At 39.0% G+C, this 27,120-nt stretch overlaps 1 protein-coding gene across 1 annotated transcript; it reads left to right on the top strand.

Annotated features, from left to right (window-relative positions):
• The first annotated feature begins 243 nt into the window (after window positions 1-243).
• Window positions 244-23,946, top strand: ZC3H14 (zinc finger CCCH-type containing 14). The gene is made up of 17 exons (XM_083863714.1): window positions 244-335; window positions 1,008-1,050; window positions 4,266-4,380; window positions 7,253-7,293; window positions 7,652-7,847; window positions 8,191-8,611; window positions 10,027-10,187; window positions 11,280-11,380; window positions 13,581-13,736; window positions 15,178-15,252; window positions 15,687-15,843; window positions 17,357-17,580; window positions 19,621-19,741; window positions 20,800-20,936; window positions 21,980-22,074; window positions 22,930-23,036; window positions 23,665-23,946. Exons 1-17 carry the CDS (start codon window positions 300-302, stop codon window positions 23,669-23,671), a joined length of 2,193 nt encoding a protein of 730 aa, XP_083719840.1. The 5' UTR covers window positions 244-299; the 3' UTR covers window positions 23,672-23,946.
• Window positions 23,947-27,120: the final 3,174 nt, after the last annotated feature.

Genomic DNA, 27,120 nt, shown 5'->3' with positions numbered 1-27,120 from the left:
GAGGAGCGGGCCATGAGGGGAGCGTCCCCCACCACACAGACACCCCGCTTCCCCGGCCCCAGGGTCCCGCAGGGCGGTGAGGAGCGGGCTGTGAGGGGAGCGCCCCCCCCCCCGCCACACACACACACACCCCCCGCCCCTCCCGGCCCGGGTCCCGCCGCGGGCGGTGCGGCCGCCGCCCGGCAGGGGGCGGTGCGGGCGGAGGCCGCGAGCGGGGCGCGAGCGGCGCTCGGTATCCGCGCGGGCGGCGGTGGGAGCCGGGCCCGGGGCCGCGGGGGAAGGGGCGGCTCGGCGCGGCCATGGAGATCGGCACCGAGATCAGCCGCAAGATCCGGGTGAGACAGAAGCAGCCGGGTCGCTCCCTCCGCCCGCGGCAGGAGGCCGGGCCCGCTTGTGGATGCAGGCCCAGCCGGCGGCCGAGGCACCGGGCTCCGGCCGGCCCCCCCGTCACAGCTGCCGGCGGCGGGTCCTTTGGCCTCGAGACTCCCCGGGGAGGGCGGGAGCGGGAGAGTCGCTTTTGTGCGAAGCAGAGTCGGGGCACCCCTGCCCCGGCGGCCAGGAGCCGTCCCGGGGGCGCGCAGCCTGGCCGGGTGTGAGCCCTCGGTGCCGGCAGGGCCTGTCAGCGGCTCCACTCGGCATTCACAGTTTCCCGGCAGGTTTCTGTGTCCCCGCTGAGCCGGGAATGGCCTTTCATCAAACCATCTTAGAGTCGTTTTCTTTGCACCTTATGAGTCCGGGTGTTCTGTGCTTAACAAAGAACAGCTGGGACTTGGAGGTTGAATGGTAGCGCCAGGAACTGGAGTGTCGGAAATACAGCAGTGAGATTCCGTTACTCTGCTGCCAGCCCCTCGCTGTTCCTGTGCTGAGCACTAGGAATAGGAAGAGTTTAACATGTTTAACGTGTGTCCAAACAGTAAATGAAAGAAAGTTTGATAAGCCTCCCACCTATTTGTAGTTAGAAATACTTTGTTGATCCATCCGTTGAATAATATTTCATTATTTTTTAGGGTGCTATAAAAGGAAAGTTACAGGAGCTGGGGGCTTATGTTGGTAAGTTTTGCCATGTGTTCAGCAATCTTCTCTAGATCATTTTTGTTATGCAGGAAAAAAAATCAGCTTAGCTAGTGGAACTTACTGTACTCTGTTACTGCATACAGAAGCCTTAAGCATGAGAATTACCTGAAGTGTTGAACTAGTAAGAAAGAAAGAAAGAGATGTACTTCACGAAATATTACAGTCTAAGCATAAGAGGAAGCAGTATGTGAACAGCAGTATGTGAAGAACTAAAAGAAAATAACTAATAAGTCAGTCCAATAACTAATAAGTCAGTCTAATAGTCTTCCCCTTTAGAAATGGTGGCAAGGGATTTGAAAGGAAAACAAACCATGATGTGAATATCTACGGAAATTTCTTTGAAGCATTAGGAGAAACATTGTATAAAGCGAGAGCCTTGGAAATACATCAGCAGTTAGGTGTGACCACGCTGAGACTGAATCAGTCTTTCTTAGGCATATTTTTAACAGCTCTTGAGTTCAGGGTGAGGTGTCATTGGAAGGTAGGAGAGAGGACAAAGATGAGTTAGTGGCTTAGGAAATTAAAAGGCCACGTCAGAAACATTATGTGGGACAAACCAGTAAAATGGAAGAGCTTGACCATTAAGGAGACTAAGAGCTGTGAAGAGCTAATGATACTGAAATACATGTGTATGAATCTTACAGGCAGCGTGAGATTTTATTTTGGTTTGTGACAGAAGAGGTGAGCAGTGTGAACATCTATGGTTTTGTGTGTTTGGTTTTTTTTGAACCTGGGAAGAAATGGATATTGTTTTCTGCAGCAGTAAAAGTTGGTAACTTAACACAGCATTCTTTTGGAAACAAAATACCTCAGTCCTGAAACTGTACTGTTGTTGTCTTTGATGCTTCTTGGATTTTGGGTGAAGAAAAGGAGTTGAGAGCATAATTTAGAGATCCTGTGAGTTGCAGGGCCAAGTTCAAAGTTTGTAGTTTGAGCCCAAATTCATCTTTTTTGTTTCAAGAGAGGCATTGTATTTATGGAAAAATGTATTGGCTCCATAGAAGGGAGTTAACTATGAGCTGATATTCTGAGCTCAGCTGGTGCCTAGAAACCGTGTTTAGAACTTTTTAATTATAAAATCATATTTTTCACCGTCTCAAACTTGTCTTTTTAAGTAACTCATTTTTTGTTGTTTGTTTGGGTTTTTTTATCACCATTCCAGGTTTCAGTTTCTCAGTCCTTGATTCTTTGCTTTCTCCTGTATTCTGAAATAAAAGTCTTTCTTGTCTCTAGTGCTAAGATGCTGGTGGAATACTCGCCATCTTTGATTCCAGCTATGATTGATTATTCTTTCTTTGTTTTCCTTCTGTCTCTTGTATTCAGAGGACAGGTTTTCTCTATTCCCAGGATCAGCAGACAATGTCTGCAGTTTCTTCTCAATCAGCATCTGAACTTCTTTAAATAACTTTGTATTCTTTATTGCTAAGTCTGTCTTGCCTTAGGCTCTTTTTTCTTTTTAAACCGCCGTTTCCAAATTCTTGTGATTTTTCAGGTTTCTTTTCTTGCCTAGACTATTTCAGACAACTTTTCAAGTAATGTTTTTCAAAAACTCCCAATTCCTTCTTTCAGGTACTGAGTAAAAAGTTGGTTCTCCCTCATTCTAGCTGCTGTATGAGAACTGTGCCTTTGTTTCTTTTTGTAACTACTAGTTCTTTTCTCTTGAAAACTCTTCTACAACAAGATATGTTGAAACTTAATTGCTGTGTAGAGCAAAATATTAATATATTTAAGCGAGGTGAAGTCAGTTAATTATTCATCAGCTAGGAAAATTTTCAGAAGGCTGTAGTTCCACATGAGCCAACAAAGTTGCCAAGAAAGTTCTTCTATCATACTGTTACAGGTAATGGTGCTAACTTATGTTTTTATAGGTACTTAAAATATCTTCTTTACTTCATCATGTGTTGAACCACCTGAAGAGCTTATCATGTTTAAAAGTAGCTTGGCCAATAAATAAAATTCATTCTAAGTTCCTAGGTCTGAACATCAGTCCATCTTGTGCAACTTGTAGTTTGCAGTGAGAAAAAACCCAAACACAAAGCAGCAACAAAAACTGAAACAAACCAAAAGCAGCCAAAAAGAAGTGAGGGGTTAAGCTAGGGATGGGTTATGTTGGCACAATTGAGTAGTGGTAGTGCAGGTACAATGTGTGAATGTTATTTTTGTAGCCTAGGGTAGAGATAAATTATTTACAGTGTACATAGACATAGAAGAAAGGCAATTACTTTCATTTGGATTTTGATTTCTGTTTTTCATTATTTAGGTCTTTTTAGTGTTGTGTGCTGTCTTAGTTTAATTAAATAAGTGCAGCTGTATTAGTGCCTTGATTAAAATTCATAATTTGGACAGTATTTCCCATCTGTTTTCACTTAGTGTAGTTATGTTCATGTCATGCCGTGGAGTGGAATTGGAGAGCATGAGATGTTTGATTAAACTAAATTGAAGTCTGTGCTCAAGAAGCACAGCTAATGCCTTTGAGCAACAGTTGTGCCAGTCAGTCCTTCAGCAGAGGCCAGAGCTGGGCCTGAGTGAAGTGCCAAACACCAAACTCCCCAAACCCTTAATGTGGTGATGCTGGGCTCTAAGCACCTTCCTGTGCATTCTGATGAGTGGGAGTACCTTGTATGCAGGGGAGTGGGTTTCTCACTGTGTGTGAAATTGCATACATTACAGAATAGAAATTCAGTTGCTGGGGTTTGTTTTATTTTTGTAGGTAGAAAATCTGGAAGTTAATGCAGTTTTGATTTGTTTGATGTACATATCAGAAATGGATATTTATTTGTTTAGTTTTGTAACTAAAGGACATTTGACAAGAATAAGGTGCTGTATTTAGCATTATTTGAGGTGATGAATATTGTAGATGTTCATTAGTATTCAAAAAAAAGAATATAGGCAGCAGAGTGGCTTTCTTTTATCTTGTCCTTCTTTCTGTTGTGTTTACTCACTTTTTAAATACATTGATCTTCAGCTTACACCCTTGTGAAGTTGATGATCTTCTATTCCTTGCTTGTAGATGAGACTTGTATTGAACCAAAGAGGGAATGGAAGTCTTGTTAATTTGCTTACCTAATCCTCTGTCTGCACAGTCTTTATAAAAGTAAGACAGAAAAAAAATTGGTTACATGTTTAAAGATGTTTGCTATGTCTTCCATGATTTATTAGACTTTAAAACAACATATTTCTTTTTCCATTAGATGAAGAGCTCCCTGATTATATTATGGTTATGGTGGCCAATAAGAAGAGTCAAGAGCAGATGACAGAAGACCTTTCCCTTTTCCTTGGAAACAATACTGTCAGGTTTACTGTCTGGTATGTTGGCAAACTATTGTCACACTTCTTATCAGTAGTGCAGGACTGCTTTCTATAAGTGACACCTGACATTTTAAAAAGTTGTTTATCTTCCCATTATGTAATTTGCAATAATAAGAACTTCTGTTTGCATGTCTGATAAATAAATAAATTAGTTTTAGTCTGTCAACAGTTAGACTTTTGAGGTGATAGTTAGATGGCAAAGGACTGGAGGACTCATTTGTTTATAAGCCAGTCAGATTTATAAATGAAGTGCTCAGGTAAGTGAGGGTTCTGTGTTGGCTTAAAATTATTCCTGCAAAACCCACTGTGAGCATGAGAGCATTGTTCACTGCAGTTAGATGTAAAGGACCAATCTGTTTGCTTTTAAGCTAACACTGATTCAGATTGCTGTGCATGGGAATTACTATATCAGGGCAGATGAGCAGTGGATCTAATTCTGTGTACTGTCTTTGACAAGGCTTAGCACCAAATGCTGAGGTATTCCCACCTCTCAGCCTGTTTATTTATTACCACCACCCAACTCTAAAAAACAAAAGTAGAACCTCAGTATTACTGTGAACAGGACAAGTTAGCAACACTTCAGCTCTCCTGTCAGCTGCTGACAATGAGGGTTCCTTATTCCATGCTGCATGACAAACTTAGCCATTAGATTTCTCGTGCATTTTCTAATACTGATTTTTTTTTACAGTAGAAACCTGTAAGTAAATTCACATGTCAGATATTTGATTGTAGAGGTTTTGTTGTTTTCAGAGTTGTGTATTTTTTCAAGTTAATCTTATTTCTGAATCACCTACCTAACAGAGCTTTAAGGAACGTTATTTTGTTTTGTATAGATGAGAGAAATACTACGGGTCTTTTTATTTTTCAGTTTGCTTTCCTTGACATTTTTATACTGACAGTTTACATTCACTTCCAATATTTCTTCTATGTAATTTGTTCCTAGGAGCTTTTCTGTTATTGAATAGCAGAGAGAAACATTTTAGAAATTGGCTGTTATAAAATCATAAACATTGACAAAAAAATGAAAAATAGTTCCAGCTATTACAATTCACTATATTAGTTATTTTATACTAATGGACTTCCAGGTGATAGTGTAACTTGTGTGAATGTAGTTGGATTTTACTTACCCAGGTTTCATTTTTCTCCTGGCATTTGTCAAAAATATAATAAAGGAGTACAATTAAGCATGGACCTCTTTTTTGGAAACTGCACAGGCATTTCTTTGCTGGCTTTTGTGGCCTGCCTAGGGGAAACTTTTGAGTTTCAGTGTATCAAGAAGTCACGCAGTTGTTTTTCCCATAGCAGTTTTAGGAATCAGACAAGTCAGTGAAGCTTACAAGTGGATGAGGATGTAGCTCCTGTACTACAGTTTTGACTGAATCCTTATATATGTAGGAAATAATGCAGCAGAAAACACCTTCATGGCTTTGTAAATGAAACTAAAACTTTATTGAAAAAATAATATTTAGAGAAAGCAAATTTCAGAAAGAAGTCCAGATCATTTTATATATTTATATTTAAAATGGTGTATTGACTATGTGCAGATATTATAGCACCAGCTGGTTTTGACACCTGCTTAAATTTTAAACATAGAGACTGTTTTAAACCTGTCAGTATTCTTATTTTATATATATATATATATAAATACAGACTCAATGGTAGAGTGCTTTATCAGGTACCAAAGTAGGTATTGGTTAAAAGAAGGATGGAAAAGAAGACAAGATGAAACCTATGAATAAGCTGTAAGGGGACTGGTGGAAAAGTGTTGCATAGCATTGTAGCTGGGAGTTTTATATGCTTTTACTTCTTCTAAAGACAACCTAGAATGTTTACGTTCTTAAATGTTAGTTAAATACAGTACTCAGCAAGTTCTGCCTTCCTTGGTTTGTCTCTGTAGCTGGTAATTTTGGGCCTTCTGGCAAAAGTTTTGCAGCAATTGTGACAGATCTGGCAATCCCGCTGGTTGGCCACCACTTCTTACTCTGAACCAAGTGTCAGATCAGTTACTGCGGTCAGTGTGAAAACTGATGTGCGTCACCAGAGCTCAGCTGACAAGTGTTCTAGTGAAAGTTCATGAGGAGGACGAGTTTAGGCCTTCATTAAACCCACATACAGTCTTTTCAATATGTTCTTGTTCCTTAGCTCCTTTCTTATACTCAGCCTAAATTATGGACTTGCCCATTATCAGGTTTGAATTCCAAGTAAGATATGAATTAAAGTGTTGCGTGTTTTTTTTTTCCTTCTTCTCACTGTAATATATGTTTATTTTTAAGCAACTTTGTTGTATTAAAGCCCTGTAATTTTCTGTGTTACTTCAGCTTAGTGGCTTTTTCACAGGCAGAGGGCAAATTTGGTACTTCACTGAGCATGTCTCAGAGTACTGTTGGTATACACAAAGCATGCTGGAAGAGTCCTGAGAATCTTATGTGCTGTGAGTTATATACTGTTTGAGTTTGTACTTACAATGTTTAACTCTACTGTGTAATTAATATTTCATATACAAAGTAAAATTTTAGGCTATGCTTTAGGCTTCTAACTTAGGTTTTTTGAATCAATCTTTTTGATACTTAATTCCATTGATTATAGTGAAAGGTGGGTAGTATTGGCTTTGGTTATGTAAACCAACTAAATGCCAGAAGTAGATGATGTGATGAATACTAAAGACATACTGGAGGCAAGGTACTTTAAGCCTCCCTTTTGAGGTTAAACATACTGTGGTTGATGGAAAGTGAAGTCTTAGATAAAAGAAGTGCTTGTCATAGGCGTGGAAAGGCAGTGAATTTCTGAGAAATTATTAGTCTGAATGTAAGTTAAAGTCTTTATTTCTCCTTTTTCTCTTGCTTCCTTCCCTGTCTGCTGTCTGTTTCAGGCTCCATGGTGTTTTGGATAAGCTGAGATCTGTGACTACTGGTAAGTAAGAAAATTAATTATGACTGAAGGTAGGCTGATTTTTTCTCTATAGTGTCACATGTCTCATGAGTTGCAAAAATATTTCGGCTGTTTCAAGAATTTTTTGTTTATGTGGTCTCTTGGATCCAGACTGTTAATAAAAGTCCTTTATATTTTGAGATAAAGCATTATTTTTTGAGTTCAGTGTCTATTTGTTTCTCTGTGTTTCTTGCTGATATATTCAGCTGAAACATCTTCCAACTTGTTGTATTTTCAGGCCTGTGCAACATCTTGTTTGCAGTTTTGTAGCTACATTTATTGCAAAATCTGTGTTGCTCTTCTTTATTGTAAAAGTAAGTGAAAGTACCTGTCTCCACAGAACCAACCAGTGTAAAAACTTCAGAATCTAATATCTTTGAGAGCAGCCTGCCTTCCAGCAAAAGCACTTCATGTGTGAGTGATGAGAGGAGGCGTGAGGATATCTTGCCACCTCTTGCAGTGTCAAGCTCTCGGACTGAAAGAAATGACTCCAGAGTTTCAACCAGCTCACAGGAGCAGAGGAACACTGCTTCCAGGTAAGGCTGCTGGCTACTTCCTAACACTCCTTCAGACATCAGTAGTTGTGTGAGTCTAGTAGCCATTGTAAAGAGTACAGATACTTGGAAAGATACAAGTACTTTTGAAGAGTAAAGCATTGCTACAATTTGTTGTATCAAAAACATTAAATCAGAATTCAGTTCTTTAAGCAACATATGGGCTTAGATTAATTAACCAAACTGAAAATGTCAATCACTGTGTTAAATTTGTATAAACAATAATACCTTAATGATTCTTCCCACCTGGCTTTGATTAAAAGACAGTTCTTATTTTCCAGGACTTGACTTGCAGATAACAGTTGGTGATTTCTTTTTTTATCAGGCAGTCCTGTGAAGATGGTTCTGCATCCCGCTTAACATCTACCGTCAAGCCTTTGAGGGAATTGTCACCTTCTGAAGCTGTAATTGACATTAAACCTGAACCAGATGATCTAATTGATGAAGACCTAAACTTTGTGCAGGAGAATCCTTTGGCACGGAAGAAACCCATTGTGACTGTGACTTACGGTTCTTCTCGTCCCTCAGCCGAGATCTACCGGCCACCAGCCGTGAGGAGCGCGGACGGCAACGCGCACGTGCCCAGGTTGTCACAGCAGGGCGGCCTGCAGGAGGGCCGGCACTTAGACACACAGGGCTTCAGGCCTTTGGAAACAGGCCAGCTGTGCAATCCAGAAGCATTTGGCAGCTTAGCAGAAGGTCACAGACCCACCTCCAAACACGGTGCTGATAAAGTGGGCAGTGAGGTTGGTACAACCTAAACTATTGCAAAAGTTTATTCTTGTTAGGAACCTAAATTGCTATGTACACTTCACTAAAATCTTGACCTCAGAGAAATCAAAATACTTCTGTCACTGGTACCAGTAGGTTTGAGATTCCATCCTTTGGGTCCACTGGTAAAAACAGATTGCATAATTTGACATCATTATCTGAGAGCTTGATGCATCTCAGAGTTAATTACCATGTACATCTTCATGTCATATTGACTTGGACTAACAGGTTAGCACGCTACTGAGCTGCATATGATGAATCAGGAATTATAATTCTGATCCTAAGATCATTGAATCAGCATGATCTTTCCTAAGTGCTATGTATACCCCCAGCTTTACACAGTCCTGTAAATCAGGATTTTTTGCATGCTGTTTATTAGCCTAGATACATTGATGATGATGGTTCTATTTGGAACCGTGTCAGTTAAGAATTCTTTGGGATGGATGTTGGACAAGGACAAACTAAAAGACAGTGGCTGCCCTAAGTACTTTGGAGGCCAAGCTAAGCCAGGCAGGATGGTAGTCCTAGCTGATAGACTATCCATATGAATGAATTAAGGGTATTTTTTGAGAGGAATGAGGATAGTTGTGGCTGCTAATGTTGTAACGAAACAAGTACTTTACATACCTTGTACTGCAAGTGCACCTATGTTTATTGCTGCTCATAAAGTTCTCTCTCTTTGCCACTCCTTCATTCTGTAAAATGAATTTTATTTGGAAATCTAGAATGCTTTACAAAGATACATGCTGGTGTCTTAGTTTTTGAGAATGGAGAAGTGCAAATGAGAATATAGTGATTTATTTAATGTTGTACATAAATCAATGATGAATGTCCGGAGTGTTTCTCCTTGGAAATGTTCAAAAAGATCTTGTGGTACTTCTATTACTGTTTCATGAATAACGTCCAGAGGAGACAACAGGAACCTTGTACTATTTAAACTGGACCATCCTGACTGTGTGTAACAATTAGCATCCTTTGGAATATGTCATTTCCTTGCTAGAAATGAATCCTTACACTTACCTGAAATTAGAGTTGATACAGAGGAAGAAAGTAATTTATACTGACTTCACTTTTCTGTCTCAGACTTTGACCATACTCATCTTGAAGAATACTATAAATTTCTTTGGAAAAAGTGTTGGATAATTTTCCTGTACTTGAGAGTTTCTTCTTATTTTTTTTTTTCCTAAATGTTGTTTACAGTTACATTTCCAATGAGATGTTTCGGTGTAAATGTATCTGATTTTCGTATTACCCAGTGCAGTCACTTGTACAACTGGAATGGAAGTTCTCCATCTCCTGGCTCCGGGTGGAATTGCAGTGCTCTCTTTGCAGGCTCACTGGTACGAGGTTTATGCTAAATGAGCTGTTCTGCCTGCTGTGTACCTTGTAGGAGGAGAGCTCCAGGAAGAGGCGGCTGCCTGTTGTAAGCTCGGTAGTCAAAGTGAAAAAGTTCTGTAATGATGGAGAAGATGAAGAGGATGAGGAAGACTATGGATTGCGAACAGGAAGCATCTCCAGCAGTGTGTCTGTACCTGCAAAGCCAGAAAGGAGGTACTGAAGATCTCAGTGATTCTGAGTTTTCAAAAATTAATATAATGAACAAAAACTTTGGAAGTGGGGAAAATCAGTTTGCACTTTAGAAAATGGACAGACAAAATTTAGTAAACCATTTTAAAATTTTTTGTACTGTCTCACAACTCTGTGGATGAGGTACCTGTTTATGCCACCCTTTTGCCTTTGATTTTGTAACCTGTTTTTATAATTGCATGTAAGATGCAATGGAGTGTGAATTTTTACAGAATTTGGGCAAAGTTTACTGGCAAAAGAACACAAATGTTGACGTGTTTCAGACCAGGTATTTATTGTGGCAAAATAATTTTTCAGTAATTTGATTTATTTTCAGGAATTGTTTTCAAAACCGTTGTCACATGTTCTTTAAGGTGATTTGAACTGTTCAAACAGTCTTCAGAGGTTTTTCTTTTTTTTCTGCTCCCTAATTCTGTCTAAGTGTCAGGCATTAGTCAAAATACATGAATTTTGTATCTGATTTTTAACAATAGAGGAAGAAAATTTAAACTAGAGGAGAGATGGTTCTACTGACCTACAGTGGTAGCTTTTATAAGATTTATTTTAAGCTAATACACTGTATTGAATTTGTCTTCAGCACCATAACACATTTATCTGATTTAAGCTTTCTAATTGCTGATGTTAAAGACAAGCAGAAAGCCTTTTTTTTACAAATAATATGTTTTTGATAGAGTCAGTCTATTATGCAGCTGGATCATATTTCTCAGGATGGCTGCATAATTATTGATGGCAGCACAAACATAGCAAGAGATAAGTGATGGGCAGAGGTGGGAAGAAATTAATGGCAGAGAGTGCCTTTACTTGTAGCATGGTTTTACAGCAGCTTAAGTTGAGAGGTGAAATCACACTTCTGGACTTCCATTTTTTAGAGCATTTTGCAGATCTCAATTCACTGAGAGAGTAGATTAACTGAAAACTGTTTTGGATAAAATAATTGTAAATGATGATTTCTGTTAATACTATTCCTGTGTTAATCTGTTGAAACAACTGTCTTTAACATGGATACGATCGCTGTACAATCCACATACAAATAATGGTTTTTTTTATTTCCTTTAGACCTTCATTGCCACCTTCAAAACAGGCCAATAAGAATTTAATACTGAAAGCAATCTCTGAAGCACAGGAATCAGTTACAAAAACAACCAATTATTCCACTGGTAATTAACATTGATTTTGCTTGTGCTAATCTGTAATATTTCCAGACTCTTGTCGTATAAATCCAAGCTAAAGAAAATGCTTACAGATAAGACAGAATGCTAAATAGCAAGTCACTTATACATGAGGGATTTATCGTGTCCTGTTTCATCACACTGATGTTCAGTAACGAATTATGAAAACATAAACGAGGGAGAGAAGTTGTATTTAAAATATATTAATGAAGATAGTAAGTCTGTGAAGTGTATATTTACAAAATGGAAGTGCCAGAGTATTCTGAAGACAATAGTTGCCAAGGGGAAATTAATCAGAATAAGCCAGGTGGTTTGAGCTATTTACTTGATCTGTTTTCCCTTTCTTCACTCTTCCTTCTGAGAGGGGAGAAAAAAAAAAGCCAAACAGAAAAAAAACCCCAAAAAAACCCCTGCACTGGGTATAGGTAATAGAAGTGCAAAATAACGAGGAACAAAGTGATTGATGTATATCAGGGTATGTTGATAAGTATCAGGATGTGTATGATGATGTATATTGTCCTTTAAGAGAAGGGATGCAATTTCAGTTCAGTGACTTTAGTTGCAGTTGACACAGCAGATGAGCAGTTGTAGGTGTGTAGGCATTCAGTTCTCCTAGCTAGGAGAGACTTCTGGAGGAGGGCAAATCCAGCTGTTGTCTCATGCCTTCATTTCACTGGGTGATGATAAATCCACATATTGTCAGCAGGACACATTGCACCTTGCCAGGGAGGGAAGGTTAATTCACTAAATTACTTAAACCATGACTTTTACACCTTCTGAAGTAGATTTTTGTACCGTCTGAAGACTCTTGCCTACTCTCTGTCGAATTCTGCAAACTGTAAGAAACAGTACTTTGAGGTGATGCAGGAAGTTCTTTCCCTATGTGCAAAGCAATATGGTAGGAAACATAGCTAGAAAGGTCTAAATTAATGAAAACTGTTGATCTTTTTAATAATGGTGATGTTGTAGCTCGACTTACCAACATGAGAGTATTTCAGTGGAAAGACCAGAAGGCACTACTTTGTTATTTAATGGAGGTGATTTGTGAATTTTATATGTGAAGTATCATGCAGGTTCTTCCACTTCAGAAGTAATATTTAACATTTTTTTAAAGTCTTTCTGATGGAATATGGAAGTAAACTAATTTAAAATACAGAGGTAAAACAAAACAGTAAATTCATAAATAATGAATCCAGTGTTTGGGTGGTACCTTTCAGTTGTTTGTGTCAGAAGTTAAATGCTGATCTGATACGCAGCCAAGGGAAGGGTTTAGCTTCTCACAATCAGGTCTGGCAGTCTTAGCAGAAGCCAAGTAAGGAAGTCAGCCTGTTGTTCTGCTAGCCCCAAATTCCAAGCCACAACTATCTGTACAGAGATTTAGAACTATCTGAAAGGAGGTTGTAGTTTGGTCAGGGTCAATCTCTTCCCAAATTACCAGTGATAGGACCAGGGAAAATGGCCTTAAGTGGTGCTGATGGAGGTAAAGATTGGATATTAGGAAAATATCCAATGGATATTTCCACTGGAAAATATTTCTTCATGGAAAGGGTGGTCAGGCATTGGAACAGGCTGTCCAGAGAAGTGGTGGAATCACCATCCCTGAAGTATTTAAAAGAGGTGTAGATGTGGCACTTGGGGATGTGGCTTAGTGGTGCACTAAGTTTACAGGTTTACAGTTGGACTTGGTGATTTTAAGGGCCTTTTCAAACCTCAGTGATTCTATGATTCTGCTGCCATTAAGTTTTGTATTCTATTTGCAAGCACTTCAGGAAAGGGTAGCTAGCATCATATGAAGAGACCCACTGATGATCCATGATTATTTATATGAAAGACAGAATGAAAAGTGATTTCAAAACTATCAAAAAGTACCACATTAATTATATGTAGAAGTGGATGAAAGTTTGCTGTTGTCACTCTAATCGTTGTCATGCTGTTTTGTCTTAAAAGTAAGTGTTGTGAGGGGCCACTCAGGGTGCTCTGGGCACATGCACAAATAAGCTTGCACCCTAAGAATTTTACAGGTAGCTTAAAGTTGCTTTTTGTAGAGACAGATGCTTGGGATTTATTTTGTGTGTGTGTGTGTGTGTAGGAATTTGTGAGAGTTATTTTAGCACAAAATATCTAAACATACTACTATTGTGTGATTGGGTAGTATGTAAATTATTTGCTGTTATTTCTCTATTTAAAGTTCCACAGAAACAGACTGTTCCAGTTGCACCAAGAACTCGAATTAGCCCAGAGGAATCACATTTAGAAGTAATTCATGTGCAAAGCAGACTGCCTGTTTTGAGTTCCCAGCTTCAAGTAGAAGAGTCAAAGGAGCAGACAGTTGAAGAAATTCAAGGTCATCTGATAATGTTCTTTTAAGAATTTTTACTAGGAGGTGCCGTTTTACAGGCTGAGCAGAGAAAAGGAAAGAAATGCTTTCAATTTCCAAGTCTGCATCAAAAGTTGCATGCAGAACTGCCTTCAATGCAGCTTTCTAAAGCATGGCTGTCAGATAGATACATGCATCCAAACGCACAAACAAACAACCTCAGAGGAATTAATCAGTGAGCAACGAATGGTATAGCATTGTGGCATGTCACGGAAGAATAGTTTTGCACAGGCACTCAGAGTTGGATAGCTTTTCTTTTACTTATCCTTAGTATCTTGTAGGAGTAGTTCTGTCATGACACTTAAGTGAGAGTGAAGATACTCTGAAGTATTTAGAACACTTTTCCAGCATATGAAGTATTAAAAGATTCTTTCCAACACATGGTTTCCACACAAATGGTTCTAGTGTTTTATTTTTCAGTTTAAATATAGGAATATTCTATTTGCTCTTACAGAGCAGCTGATACCAGCCTGTGTCAGCTTTGGTTTTTACTTCTGTTTTGGATCTCCTAGAGGGCATAACATTTAAAGATAGTCAGAGTGACTTTTCAGCATGGTTTTCTTATAGAGGATGGGGGATTGTTTTTGTTAGTCACAAGGAGTCACGGAAGTAAGGCAGGGAAAAATATTCTATAAGTACTCAGTTTATACTTGCTAAGTGTTTAGATATTTGATAATTAATAAAATTTGGTTTTAAATAAGATTTTTGTTACATCATCCCATGATCATTGTTAAGGAATGGTAAACATTCATTATTTTAAAAAATATTTTTGCAGTTGCTTATTCTTCATATAGATGTATTTGGAATCTTTCTGCCACCCTTAAGTAGTTGAAATTGTATCTGTAAAGTATGTGAGAAAAAGCTCTATCAGCCTTTGAATTAATGCACAGAAAATAATCATGCTAAATATTTTCACTCTTCTGCCATTGAAATGGAAATGACAGCTTGCTTAGGAAATCTGCAGAAAGCAAAAATAATTTTTTAAGCCATATCTCAAATGAACAGTGCTGCTCTGATTTGCTTCAGCTCTTTTAAGAAGACTGTAAAGTAGTCCCTTGTTAGTTGCTTTCCTCTGTATGTTTTCTCTGAATGGCCAACTCCTCTACAAATGAGGAGGAAGAGCTTGGCCTTCATCAGTTGCTGTGCCCACAGACCTCATTTGTACTGAGCAGCAATTATGGGAACAAGTAGAGTCCTACAGTACTTAGCTTTTGCATGTTACTGTTCCCAAAACAATGAGAAAAGGGTTCATAACAATGAGAATGGCTTTTTTTGTTGTTAAAAGTGGGAGTGTTTTTGTTGTTGATTTTTTTCTTATCAAAAAAATTAGAGAGTGTGCTGCAGCTCTCTAATCTATAGTTTTGTGTTGACATGCTGTAAAATATGCTTCTTATTGCTGGTCTTTTAGGAATCGAACAAAAGGAGCTCTCTTGTCGGCTTCAGATTGATCCTATGGTTGAAGATGCCTTGCAAGTGACTCAAGGTTAAGTCTTGTGATCTTTTATTTTCAAATCTAGTATTACTGGCCAGTGAATGTTAAGATACTCTTTATTAATTAATTATACTGATTCCTACAATTTTCTAGTTTCTGCATCTCTAAGGAATGAATGCATTACATTAGTAGCTGTTCAGAGGATGGGAGATTGCTGGGCCGGGGGGTGGGTGGACCCTCTTCAGCATAGCCATTCCATTTATAAAATTTCCTGATCTGACCTAATATGGCTTATGGCTTCTGTTAATCCACCTCTGTGGAATTAACAGGGAAGTAAAAATGTTCTCTGAAACTACTAAGAAGAAATTTAAACAAAGTAAGTTTAGCTTATTGATCATAAATTGATTGTAGAAATATGGTATAAGTTAAGAGTACAACTACCACCTTATTTTACTCTTCTCTATGGAATTTTTCTCCCAATGCAGATTACTGTGACCCAGAATCTATGGTCCACTCAGATACTCGGTCGTTTATCCTGAAGAAGCCCAGGTTATCAGAGGAAGTGGCAGCCCAGAATCTGCAGTTGGGAAAGAAGGGCACAGAGGCAGTGCGAGTTCACTCAGGACGTCTAATACAGACACGGTAATAAGCTACTTCATTTAGCACTGTTACTAGTCAAACTGCTTGTTTGTGGTTTAGATGGAGCCATTTGGTCAGACTTCTGCTTTGTCAGTTCAGTCAGGAGGTGTGAAATCATGGAAAGTGGACTGACTTTGAATTGCAGAAGAAAAAAAGGCCTCCCAGAAATCCTTCTAAATGGAAAATAATTCTAGGGTCAGCTGTAGCTTGAGCATCTCTTTGATTTGCAGGAAAGAAGAAGAAGGAACTGGAAAGTACTGCTCTTTTGTTCTGATTTATGAAATCTTAGTCAAGTAACCATTTTGCTTAAATTCCCTTTACTTTTATACCTGTTTCACCCTTGGATTACATTTCTTAAGAAACATCTTTTAACACAGCATTGAGTGTGGTGAATCCTGGGCAATGATTTAAGGCTCCTTATTGGAGAGTTTGACCTGGAGAAGCTTAAAGTTCATGTCAGCTTCGAAGTTCCAGGTAACAAAATAGTCCTACCTGTTATGGGTTAAAACCACTCTGAGCCGTGTGGTGAGCTTCATCACATGGACTACATTGCTTGAGCAACTGCTAGTGTTTCCTTTCTGTGAGTGGCTTTTGGCAGCCTGTGTTAATTGGAAACAAAACCAACACTGAGCAAACAAACCCAAAAGGATAACCTGGCATTATCACAGTTGAAATCTGTGACTGTGCTACTACAGGAGAGAGGTAATTTTTTGCATGTGCATAGGTCAGTTTCTGACTGCTTCAGTCTAAAAATTCTACCTCATGATGCTCTTAATGTTCTGGTTTCTGTCTTCTTAAAGGCATTCCTACAATGTAGTTGCTTTTAGCCTAATTTCATAGAAAGGCTTATCCCATTGCTGTTTGTCAAACATGAGAACTCCACAATTCTCCATATACTTAGAATCACCTGTCAGGAAACCCCTCAGTGAAGTGGATGGGATAGTGAAAGACTGGAGAAAATGTATGTGTCCCCTGGTTTAATGCTGCCTCTTAGCCATGCTGACCACTGTCAGATACAGGACACTAGGCTAGACTGACCTTTTAGTCAGGCTGAGTGTCCAAGTTCTTAGTATCAGTATTTCAATTCTCTCATCCTAGTTCTAAAACTTTTACACCACTGTTTCATAATGTGCTTTTCAGTAATTTAAAGGAGACACAAGTTTTTTGTGTTAAGAAGTTTGTCATTTCAAGAATGGTATTTGCTCTCTTTTTCTGATTCAAAACTGCAAATTCCACAAGATTGACTGTTTGTAAACGAGCTTTTGGATCTCTCTCTTGAGCAGAATGCAACAAACTGAACTTGTACCTGAGAGCTGTGGTTCTTATTAGTGCCTCAGGGAGACCTGAAGGCTGACTGTTAACTGGAATGCATTACCAGTAATTACTAAAAGAAGGTCTGTTCCTGCTTAGCTCCTCATTGATAAGCTTGTACTATTTCCACCCACTAGCACAGCTCACATTTACTCAAACCTCTTGAGTCAGAAAATCTAAATTTACTACATTTCTTTGTTGATAGAGACCAGCTTGCACAGCCAGAGAAACCTGCTAGTCCCAAGTTCATTGTGACCTTGGATGGCGTGCCTAGTCCACCAGGATACCTCTCTGATCAGGAGGAGGAAGATACGTGTATACTGGAAGGAGTAAAGCCAGTTACCCAGCACATGTGTGCTGGCAGAGGATTAAAAGGTCTTCGTGGACAGCAGATGCAAATTATCACCAGACAGCTGGAGGACTGTGATGGTAATTACACTGACCAACAGGATCTAACCTTGGGGTGGTGCTTTGATCATGGCTACACCTCCTGGATGTATCGTTCTTAAGAAACCAAAGTGATGGTGTTTATTCTTCTAATAAGAACATTCTTTAGGCAAATGAAATGTGGGAGTTCACTGGGACCATCTTTTCAGAAGCCTTTGTCTTGGTATAGTAGAGCAATATGGCATGTGGTAGTTCTGCACACATCTCAATATTGGTAAAATTTGGTTGGTTTTTTGGGGGTTTTTTTGCAAATGTAGTTGGTCTTCATTGCCAGAAATCTGCCCTTCTGGTTGACCTCTTATGATTTGTCCCTATGCTGATGGACAGGAAATGTTACAGTTAACATATTGACATGCCTTGAACTTTTAAAACTATATCAGACAGTTTTAATGTTTTTTTCGAAGGTTGAGACACCAAAAGGAGCCTGTTAAGTGTAAGGTGTTGGTAGAGTCCCGTGGGCTAGCACCTGAAAGCAGAACTTAACAGTGCATGAGTTTTACATGAAGGTTTCTGTATTCTCTCTCTGTATTTCTTTTGAATAACATGGGAAGTTGCTTGCTGAGCCACATGGTTGAATTGTTTAGAATGCTGACATAGTGATGAAAAATACAGAGGCTACTGTTTTGTCATAGGCCTGTTGAATACTTGCCTGAGGGCTGTGCTTGGATTCATGTTTTTTACTTAGCTTTCTTAAGAAAATAAAGATCCTTATTTTCCGTAGTAGCAGTGAATCCAAATTTCTGAACTAAATAAGGAATACTATTTGATGCTTTGCTGAGAACCCTTAAATTTCATGGATCCAGCTGTAAATGTGTAGTGCAATTATGACCATAGCACCATAGCAAAAGATCTTTTAAGTCCACATCCTTTCAGTCCTCTGGCTGCAGAATTACTGCACATATCAGGCAGTCTTAAAGCTTAGGGAATGTTGTGTATCTATGCACTTTACTAGCACAGAGAGACCCTCATTAGAGTACTTCTTTACAGATCCATGCTTTTCCATATGTAGCCTCATACTCCTCACCAAAGCTATTTGGTACAGGAGAGTGTTGCCAGTACAGTCCTAGCTCTGTTAAGGATTCCTGTGAAGTAGCAGGGATGAGGCTGAAGCTCACACACAACCAGATCCATGTGGAAGTGATCTGTATCAGGCAGTGTGGTCCTAAAACAGGATGGCATCATTTGGCTTTGGTGTGTTGCAAGGAGAAGGCATCAATGAGGGTAAGGATGGAATGAAGCTGGAGCAATTTGTGTCATTAGTAGGATCAGAGAGGGAAATTAGGCAGTGCTGGAAAACTCTGAAAAGCCAAAGGTTTAGGCAGATTTGGGAAGATAAGACAACAGCAACATATGTGCAATTGTCTGAATTTGGAGAATAAGGTTTTACAAGCAGTGCTAAATAGGAGATAGTCAAAGTCCCATGTTCCTGTAAGAGTAGTGAAGGTATGGAATGTTTCAGCTTAGAATTTCTTAAATATTTTTTGTGTTAGAGTCTGGGTTCAAGTAACTAAAGAATCTGAACAAATTACATGAAAGTGGTTCTTTTTCAGTATATGCCTCCATAATAATAAATTGGATCAGCATAAAAGTTGATTTTTAATTTTCATCTCTTGAAATAATTTTCTAGAGCAAAAATTATCTTGGATAAAAGAAACATGGCTATAATTAACTCATGGCTCAGTAGAACAGTCTTAACTCAGGTTCAGTTGGAGTATTGTCTTGTCTGTTCAGGTCTTTAAATCAATTCAGATTTGCAAAGAAAACTGATTTATTTTGGTTGTAAACAGCACAAATTTGGTCTTTTATCACCAAAAGGTAGCTGTCAGTCCAGTATTATGACTTTTCACATTATAGTTTTGGAAATTTTCTTCAGAAAATATGATCATACGTAAACTTTTACTGTCTTGACTTTTTGATTAAGAGAGAATAGGAGTACAGTGAATTTTGATTATACCAAATTGCATATAGAATCATAACAATCTCAACTTGTTGGGTTTTTTTTCCTTCTTTCTTACCATCCAGTGGAAATGGAGGACTTAAGTATGCTTCAAAAGCAGGAGAAGGTGCTGGAGCGCTGCAAGTACTGGCCTGCCTGTAAAAATGGAGATGAATGTGTTTACCATCACCCCACACTACCTTGCAAGTGAGTAGTACAGAACTCATCCACTTGACATGCTATTTTCATTTTTATTCCAATGCTGCAAACTTCTGCTCTGTGTCAGTAAATATTCCAAGGCAGCACAAACCTGCCAGGGCAGAATCAGAGCTAGATTATCACACTGTAATTCCTTCTGTTTTCTGCCCTTCTCCGTGTCAGAACACATGGATGGCAGCTGCACCCTTGCAGAAGAAAGCTTTAGTTTAGAGTACTGGGTGGTGTTCCTGAGTTGCTTAAAGATGCATAAATTAGCATCTTAAAGGAATAGGCCCTCTTTTGTCAGCTGTCACAATGCTTTTGAAGGATAGATTATCATTACATATTAATGTAGTGATTGTGGGTTTTAAATTTGAAAGGGAAGGCAAACTCTTGATGCATAAATTAGCATCTTAAAGGAATAGGCCCTCTTTTGTCAGCTGTCACAATGCTTTTGAAGGATAGATTATCATTACATATTAATGTAGTGATTGTGGGTTTTAAATTTGAAAGGGAAGGCAAACTCTTGAACGTGCCCTGTGCCTTTGACTTCTCTTCCATAAGCAGGAACAGTCCAGAAAAGAAGTGTCTGTTTTGAGGTAACTCTTACCAGATTGGGTAACTTCAGTTACTCAGACATTTGATTTATCTTATAAAAACTGGTGTAATTAAATTCAAAATTAAACTCTTCAGAGAAAACTGTGTTACCTAGGGAGCACTGCACCCCTCTCTGGGGAAGGTCTGCTTTCACATTGCCTTTGCCACTCTGTGCTGCACACTAAGATTGACATGTCCTGGCTTGCACCAAGGAGTTTGGGACCAAACTGCCCTGAGAGTGAGGTGGTTCAGTTGTTCACTGCATGGAGGAAGGGTCTGCAGGAAGGGAAGCTGAGTGCAGGGTGCACAGCTTGTGCACTGCACCACATGCCCTGCTTGGGAGAGAACCAAGATGTGCCCCAGCCCTGCTCCACCTCTGGCTTTCTGTGATATTCTGGCTTTAATGTGCAGCAGATGTTTGGGGATTTTGCTCCAAGTATGAGCTTTTGACTCAATTTCTTTTCCCTCAGAGTTTTTCCTAACTGCAAATTTGCTGATAAATGCTTGTTCATCCACCCAAACTGTAAATACGATGCAAAGTGCACTAAGCCAGACTGTCCTTACACTCACGCCAGTCGACGAACCCCCCATCCATCTCCTAAACCAGGTGAGCACACTTTGTTTTCTGAGCTTTAAATGAAAGTGCTGAAGGGACAATGGTATTTTTGGAAACAGAAACTGACAGTGATGAAAATTTTTTTTTTTGCTTGAGTTGACCTAATTTTCTTACAACTCTTAATGCAAGATGAAGAATAGTAATCCAGTATTACTGCAAAAACTGTTACCAGAAAAATCCCCCAGTGCTCTTATGCAGGAGTCCATATGAAGGCCATGCAAGGCCAAAGTGGGTGACTTGCACAAGTCCGTTTCTCTGAAGGTATTAGCCAGCACTGCAGTTTTGCTCTGATTTTTTCTTAAATTGGACATATGTTATACCAAGGGCTTGCAGCACACACTGAAAACAGAATTCTGCCTTTGAACGTTTTTTTCTTTAATGCCAGTGTAGGAGTGAAGTTGGTGTAATGATGAGATGGCTTTCAGGGTGAGGTTACTTGGTGAAGGCAGTACCTGTGTTTGATATGGGTTAGTGTTGCTGAGCCTTTGAACCATGCCGAGGTGCAGGGCCTTTACTGAATGATCTTTTGGAAGTAATTTAGCCCCCAGTCACAGTTCAGTGCAGTTTTGTTACCTTGCCAAGAAACCAAGTACAATGTGCTTGTCTCCCGTATCATTTCCAGCAGCTCCTCTGTATTCCTGGAAAGTGCAGCGCCTTCCCAGTCTGGTCAGTTGAAACTCCAACAGGCTTGCTGCTGTCTAAATTTAACCTTTGAGATTCTCTGCCTACCAGAATTTCTGTGTAATTTGTTGCAAGTTTTGCCTTGACGTGGTACTTCCTGTCCTGAAGAGGTGAAGAACCAAGTTAAATGATTATCTGATAGCCTTGTTCTACTCCAGAATCCACTAACTGGATTGGGAAATGCTGTATATATTTCTTGCTGAACTTTGGTGTATTATAAAATGGAATATTTTTTAAATTATTTTATTTTTTAGCAGAAGGATTGATAGATTTAAGGTTGTGTGGAGCTGTCTCAAAAAGGCAATTTATTCTGATCCAGACTCACTTCCTGTTCTTTTTGTTTCTACTCTTAGCACCCCTGCCCACACTGTCCGTACCCTCCAGTAGTCCGCTGTGCAAGTTTTTTCCAGCTTGTAAGAAAATGGAGTGTCCATTTTACCACCCAAAAGTAAGATACATCTCCTATCTTCCTTCCTTTCTAGAAAGGGACTTGAAACATGTGAGTTTGGGACAGGCAATATTACTAGGATTTAACACTTTTTGCTTTAGTTTTCACATTTTAACTTTGCCTTATAAACAGAATACACAAAGGTAGTAACTTGAGGAATTTGGAAATTATACTTTTAAGTAATCTTTCTACCAAATGCTGCTGGGGAGCTTCAAACAGGCCATATCTCTTTTCAAAATATACCCAGCCAGGATGCTGAGGGCAGAGAGGAACCTTCTGGGAAGGAGTATGTCTCAAGACTCCTGACTCTTCCATCAGATATACAACAACATACAAAAACTGTGAAGATTGCCCAGTTACCCTAAAATGTATTAATGTAATCTATACACTACAGGAGTCTCTTACTTGGGTACTTCTGTAGAATTGTGTCCCTGCATCTAATGCCAGGAAGTTTAGTGCTTTTTCAAGCCCTAATAATGCTGAAATACCCATGCTCAGATATTATCTAGCCAGATATTCTGGCTTTTCTTCCCCTTCAGGTACTGCTGTGTCATGCTCCCAGCTTGTACACAAAGATGAATTCAAACTGAGCTCTGTAAACTCTTGCAAGCAAAGGAATTTCTATCAGTCAGTGCAGTGGCAGCTTTTGGAGCATGAAATTCCTAGTTGGTACTTTTTAAAAAGGATTTTTTTTGTCACTGGGTTGAGCTGGTTGCACTGGTGGAGGGGGCTGTTTGCCCAGTTTCAAGTGAGATGTGTCACACAGCAGTACAAGGGTCACAGTGCAGCTCAGCATGTTCAGGAGTTCAGGCAGCCAGCACTGAGAAGCCTTTTCTGAAATACTTTTGGTTTTAGCATTGTAGGTTTAATACACAGTGTACAAGACCAGACTGCACTTTCTACCATCCCACTGTTGCTGTACCTCCACGCCACGCCTTGAAATGGACTCGAACTCAAACCAGGTGAGAAACACTCTAAACTTAACCAAGAAAAATAAAAAATATGTTGTGACATTACTGATACAGTTTTACTCACAGAAGTAATGTGTGTGTGAGGAGCAACAATGATATATGAAGAAAAGATACCCCTTATGGGCAACTTTGTTTTAAAGACAACTCTGTGCTGTTGCTTGGTAGTAATTGTATAAACATTAACTAATGTGATGCAACCCTGATAAACAAGTGCCCTGCAGCTGAGATAGGGCAGAGTCACTGGAATCCTGACTTGGACAGGTGGTATTTTCTGAGTTGTATTTGAATAAAGCTGAAAAAATCCTTTTACCATTTTTTTATCTTGTGTCTAAGCTGTATTTTCCACAATAGCTTCAGCTGTTTCTTTGAGTGTTTCTGCCAGAGCAGCTCCTTTCTGTCATCTACTCCTGATTACATAAACCAGTAGCAAAACTCCCAAAGCTGCAGCTATGGGCCTCCCTTAATGCTCATGTGATTTAATAATCTTTTCACTCCCACTAATCCCCTCTGCAAAAGTTTTAACCTTTACAGGGGTAGGACGCAGAGCAGGTCTCAAATCATCTTTATAGAGGGGGTAGAATTTGTTCCTTATGGAATTCTTTCTTTTCTTCCTCCTCAGTGAATGAATATGGTACAACCTAGGACTGAGCTTTGCCTCCTCTGGACTGTAGAGGACATGAAGATTAACCACCAGGACACAGGATGCTAGGAAAGACTTACACATTTTGGACTTTGAATATACATTGTTTTCATAAAACGAGGTTGATTGCATACTTGAAATGTCCCTAATTTTTCAAGTTTGTAAGTTTGGACAATTTTACATGTTTTTTTACACTGTAAGAAAAAAAACATCTGTGTAAGGAAAGTTTTACTTTAAATTCCATTAAAAACCTTCAAAGCACATTTTGTATTCTGTTTGGGTAATGTTCTTTGTTTAAGAGTTGGTGTGTTGCAGAAGAAAGTAGGGGAGCAGAAGTGCTTAGGAAGTGTGCTCCTAAGAAGGAAGCAGAAATGCTTATTCCTGTGTTGGGATCATACTGGAAGTACTTTTTGTACAGCCACTGTTTGGTACAGTGCACATGCTGTACTGCTGTCCCAGCACCCAGGGACTGAGCTCTCCACCCAGCACAGGCACAAAGCAAATTGTCTTTTGGGTGTTGTTCCACTGCAGTGGTTGTCACAGTCCTGCTCTCTAAAATGGGGAAAAAAAGATAAGGGAAAAAAACCTGCTTCAGAATCCAGAACAGTTAAAGAATTACTGATACTGTTCTCCACCTAAAAAGCCTATGAACTGCCACTTCACTTGAAAATAGATACTCTGAGATGCCTCCATTTGTACCAAGCAGAAAGAAAGTAGTGCTGAACTTTCTTCTAAGGAATTCTTTTTTCCTACTAGGCATACTGTGGTTTCCTCCTTCAAGAAGGTTCCTGTGACTTACATGGCAAAAAAATAATGCACACACATGCCCAAAAATATGGTTAAGTGATACTATGATGAAAAATGTTGAACAGTAACATAAATGCACTTTTTTATTAAATCTTTTTTATATTTTGGGGAACTACATTTTCACAAAAATATACAAAAGAATTTCTTTTTACAAATATTTACATTCAATATCAGAAAACAATGATAGCTACATATTTTAAACTTAAATTTGACAAATATAGTCTTGAATTCAGAAACTTAACACTCCAGGAAAAGTATTTTTGAATATTTTTTTAAATAAAGTACTCAAAGTTCATATTCAAATTTTAAAAAATCTTAATGCAAAAATCTGACATTTAATTTTTATGTATATATATATATATATACTTTAAATAAACATACAACATTGTTACAGGAATTAGATGTTCATGGTGGGAACCAAAATGGAGAACACTTAAACCCATGATCCTTATTACAGTAATACATGACCATACCTTTGGACTAGTTTAAAATACCGGGGTTTTTTCTTTTTTTTCTTGTTAAAGCAAGAAGGATTATCTGACACACTCCATAATGAAACAACAAATCTGAACAGACAACTGCGTTTTAAGCTTAAAGAACTACAGTAAAATACTTTTGTAAGGTGACCTGACAGGGAACTGTAGAGGAGAGTAGAGGATGCGCTCTGGTGTTGCACAGAGCACTGCTGGAATGGGTTTCCAGATGAAAGACTGCAAAGAACATGATTTTTCTACAGAATTTTCCAATGCCTTCAAGTAGCTGTCCCTTGCAGAAATAGCTGCCACCATGAAGCTGTTTTCCATATGAGATGAGGAGACAAGAATTTGTAAGGGCAGCAGAAGACCAGGATCATCTCCATTGCTGCATTTCCACTGCTGTGCTGGTCTGTCACCAACTGCACAGTGTTCAGCGTGAGAAAAGCTTTTCCTCTGCTAAAAACTGAACAAGTTACAAAGCTAGAAGTGCATTTTTTTTTAAAAAAAGAAATGGTTCTAATGCATTTACTTAGTTTGTTACATTTTCAAGTTATCATTTTGGGCTCGAGTATATTCTAATATGGAATTTTACATTAAAAATGCCTTAACTTGCTTCACAAATCAGTAATGTAGCTTTTCCATTACTATATGCTGTATACCCATAACTGAACTGGAAAGAAAAAATGAAGCTAATTACCAGATACTGCTTTAAAAAAAAAATCAAGCTATTTTGCACCTGAAACCACAACACCAGGGTAAGTAGTAGCAAGAAAAGGAAAAACAGACCAGAAATGTATAAAGTACTACCCAACAGCACCAACATTTCACAAAAGTACAGGAAACCATTTTTATTTCATGCAATGTGTGTCTGTGTTCATGCCTGGAGTTCCTTTAGAAAGGATATTTACTGGATTCCAAAAGAATACAGTGTAGCACATGACCTGGGTGCAACTGGTGATGAAAAAATCATGGTGGTAGGGCAGTACCACTTCCAACTCCCTTCTCCCCCATCTCAAGAATTTGCAACTAATTAATAGAAAATTAATTTTCAGCAACAGAATGAATGCTTAGGATTGGCTTTGCATTACAAATGACCACAGTAAGTAACAGCAAAGCTGTGGTAAAGTTGGCCCTCTCAGCCACTACATTGGAAAAATAAACTTATTTGGTGGCTGGGAGGGGGGAGTTGGGATACAGGCTTCTGTGGGAAGGAGGAAGAGTAATAAAAGCCAAAGCTAATGAAGGACTAATGGAGGATATTATGTGAACATGTCTTTCTGTTTTCCCTAAAGACTTACAATCCTGCAGAGGACTGAAACTAAAATACCCCTCTGCTACAGCTCTTTTTCAGAACCCACCAATGCAACACTAGTTGCAATAATTTACATTTTGTCCTTATGGCCTCATCTGCTGCCTCAGCCTCACTAAGGGCAGCTGAAGGCAGCACCAGCTTATGAGCTCTGCAGCACCACGCAAAATGGGACAGTGGCAATTGTCCCTTCATCTTAGAAAACTGGTAAAGCACAACTGGCCTTAATCCTCTGGTTTAAAACACCCATTATGTCGGGGCCACTTAGTAGTTAAGTGGATACAACCTGCTTTCCTTTACAAACAGTGCAAGTCACACAGATCTTCACATCACTGGAACAAACATGACAATACTGGAGGGGATATCATTAAAAAACAAAAAACATTTGAGGTTTGTTGGTTTTGGTTTCTTCCTGTTTTCCATTAAGCTCTCACACAACATTTGTGCCCAAACTAAGTGAGGGCAAAATCGCTTTGTAGTGATTTTGAAGGTATCCCACAAACAGCAAGAGAAACTAAGGAAACACCTACTTTGGCTTATGGAAGAGAAATCCAAACATACCAAGCAATAGAACATCCTGCCTCTCATTCCCAAATTCCACTGCCCTTTAGCAGGTGGAGAAAGATCAGTCCAGCTATTCATGAACAAATTTTGTGTTTCCTACAAAGAGTTGCTACAAGTAAAAATCCAGTTGTCTAACCAGCACCTATAAAGAGTTTGGATTGTTTGTTATATAAAGTTTGCCATCATTATTTCCTTGTTTAGTAATGGTTTGCTATGGGATAAAATCAAGAACTTTTATCTATTTCTACTCAGATGCATTTGTTGGGTCTAATTACACTC

Source organism: Zosterops lateralis (assembly GCF_965231275.1).
Source record: "Zosterops lateralis genome assembly, chromosome: 6".
Taxonomy (NCBI): Eukaryota; Metazoa; Chordata; class Aves; order Passeriformes; family Zosteropidae; genus Zosterops; species Zosterops lateralis.
Note: the sequence above shows the minus strand (reverse complement) of the source record. Positions and strands in the feature narration are given on the sequence as shown.

Coding starts and splice junctions, on each gene's coding strand:
- ZC3H14 (XM_083863714.1), top strand. CDS start 300: ATGGAGATCGGCACCGAGATCAGCCGCAAGATCCGG. Junction 10,188..11,279: donor CCTGCAAAGCCAGAAAGGAG/GTACTGAAGATC, acceptor TATTTCCTTTAG/ACCTTCATTGCCACCTTCAA. Junction 20,937..21,979: donor CCATCCATCTCCTAAACCAG/GTGAGCACACTT, acceptor TTCTACTCTTAG/CACCCCTGCCCACACTGTCC.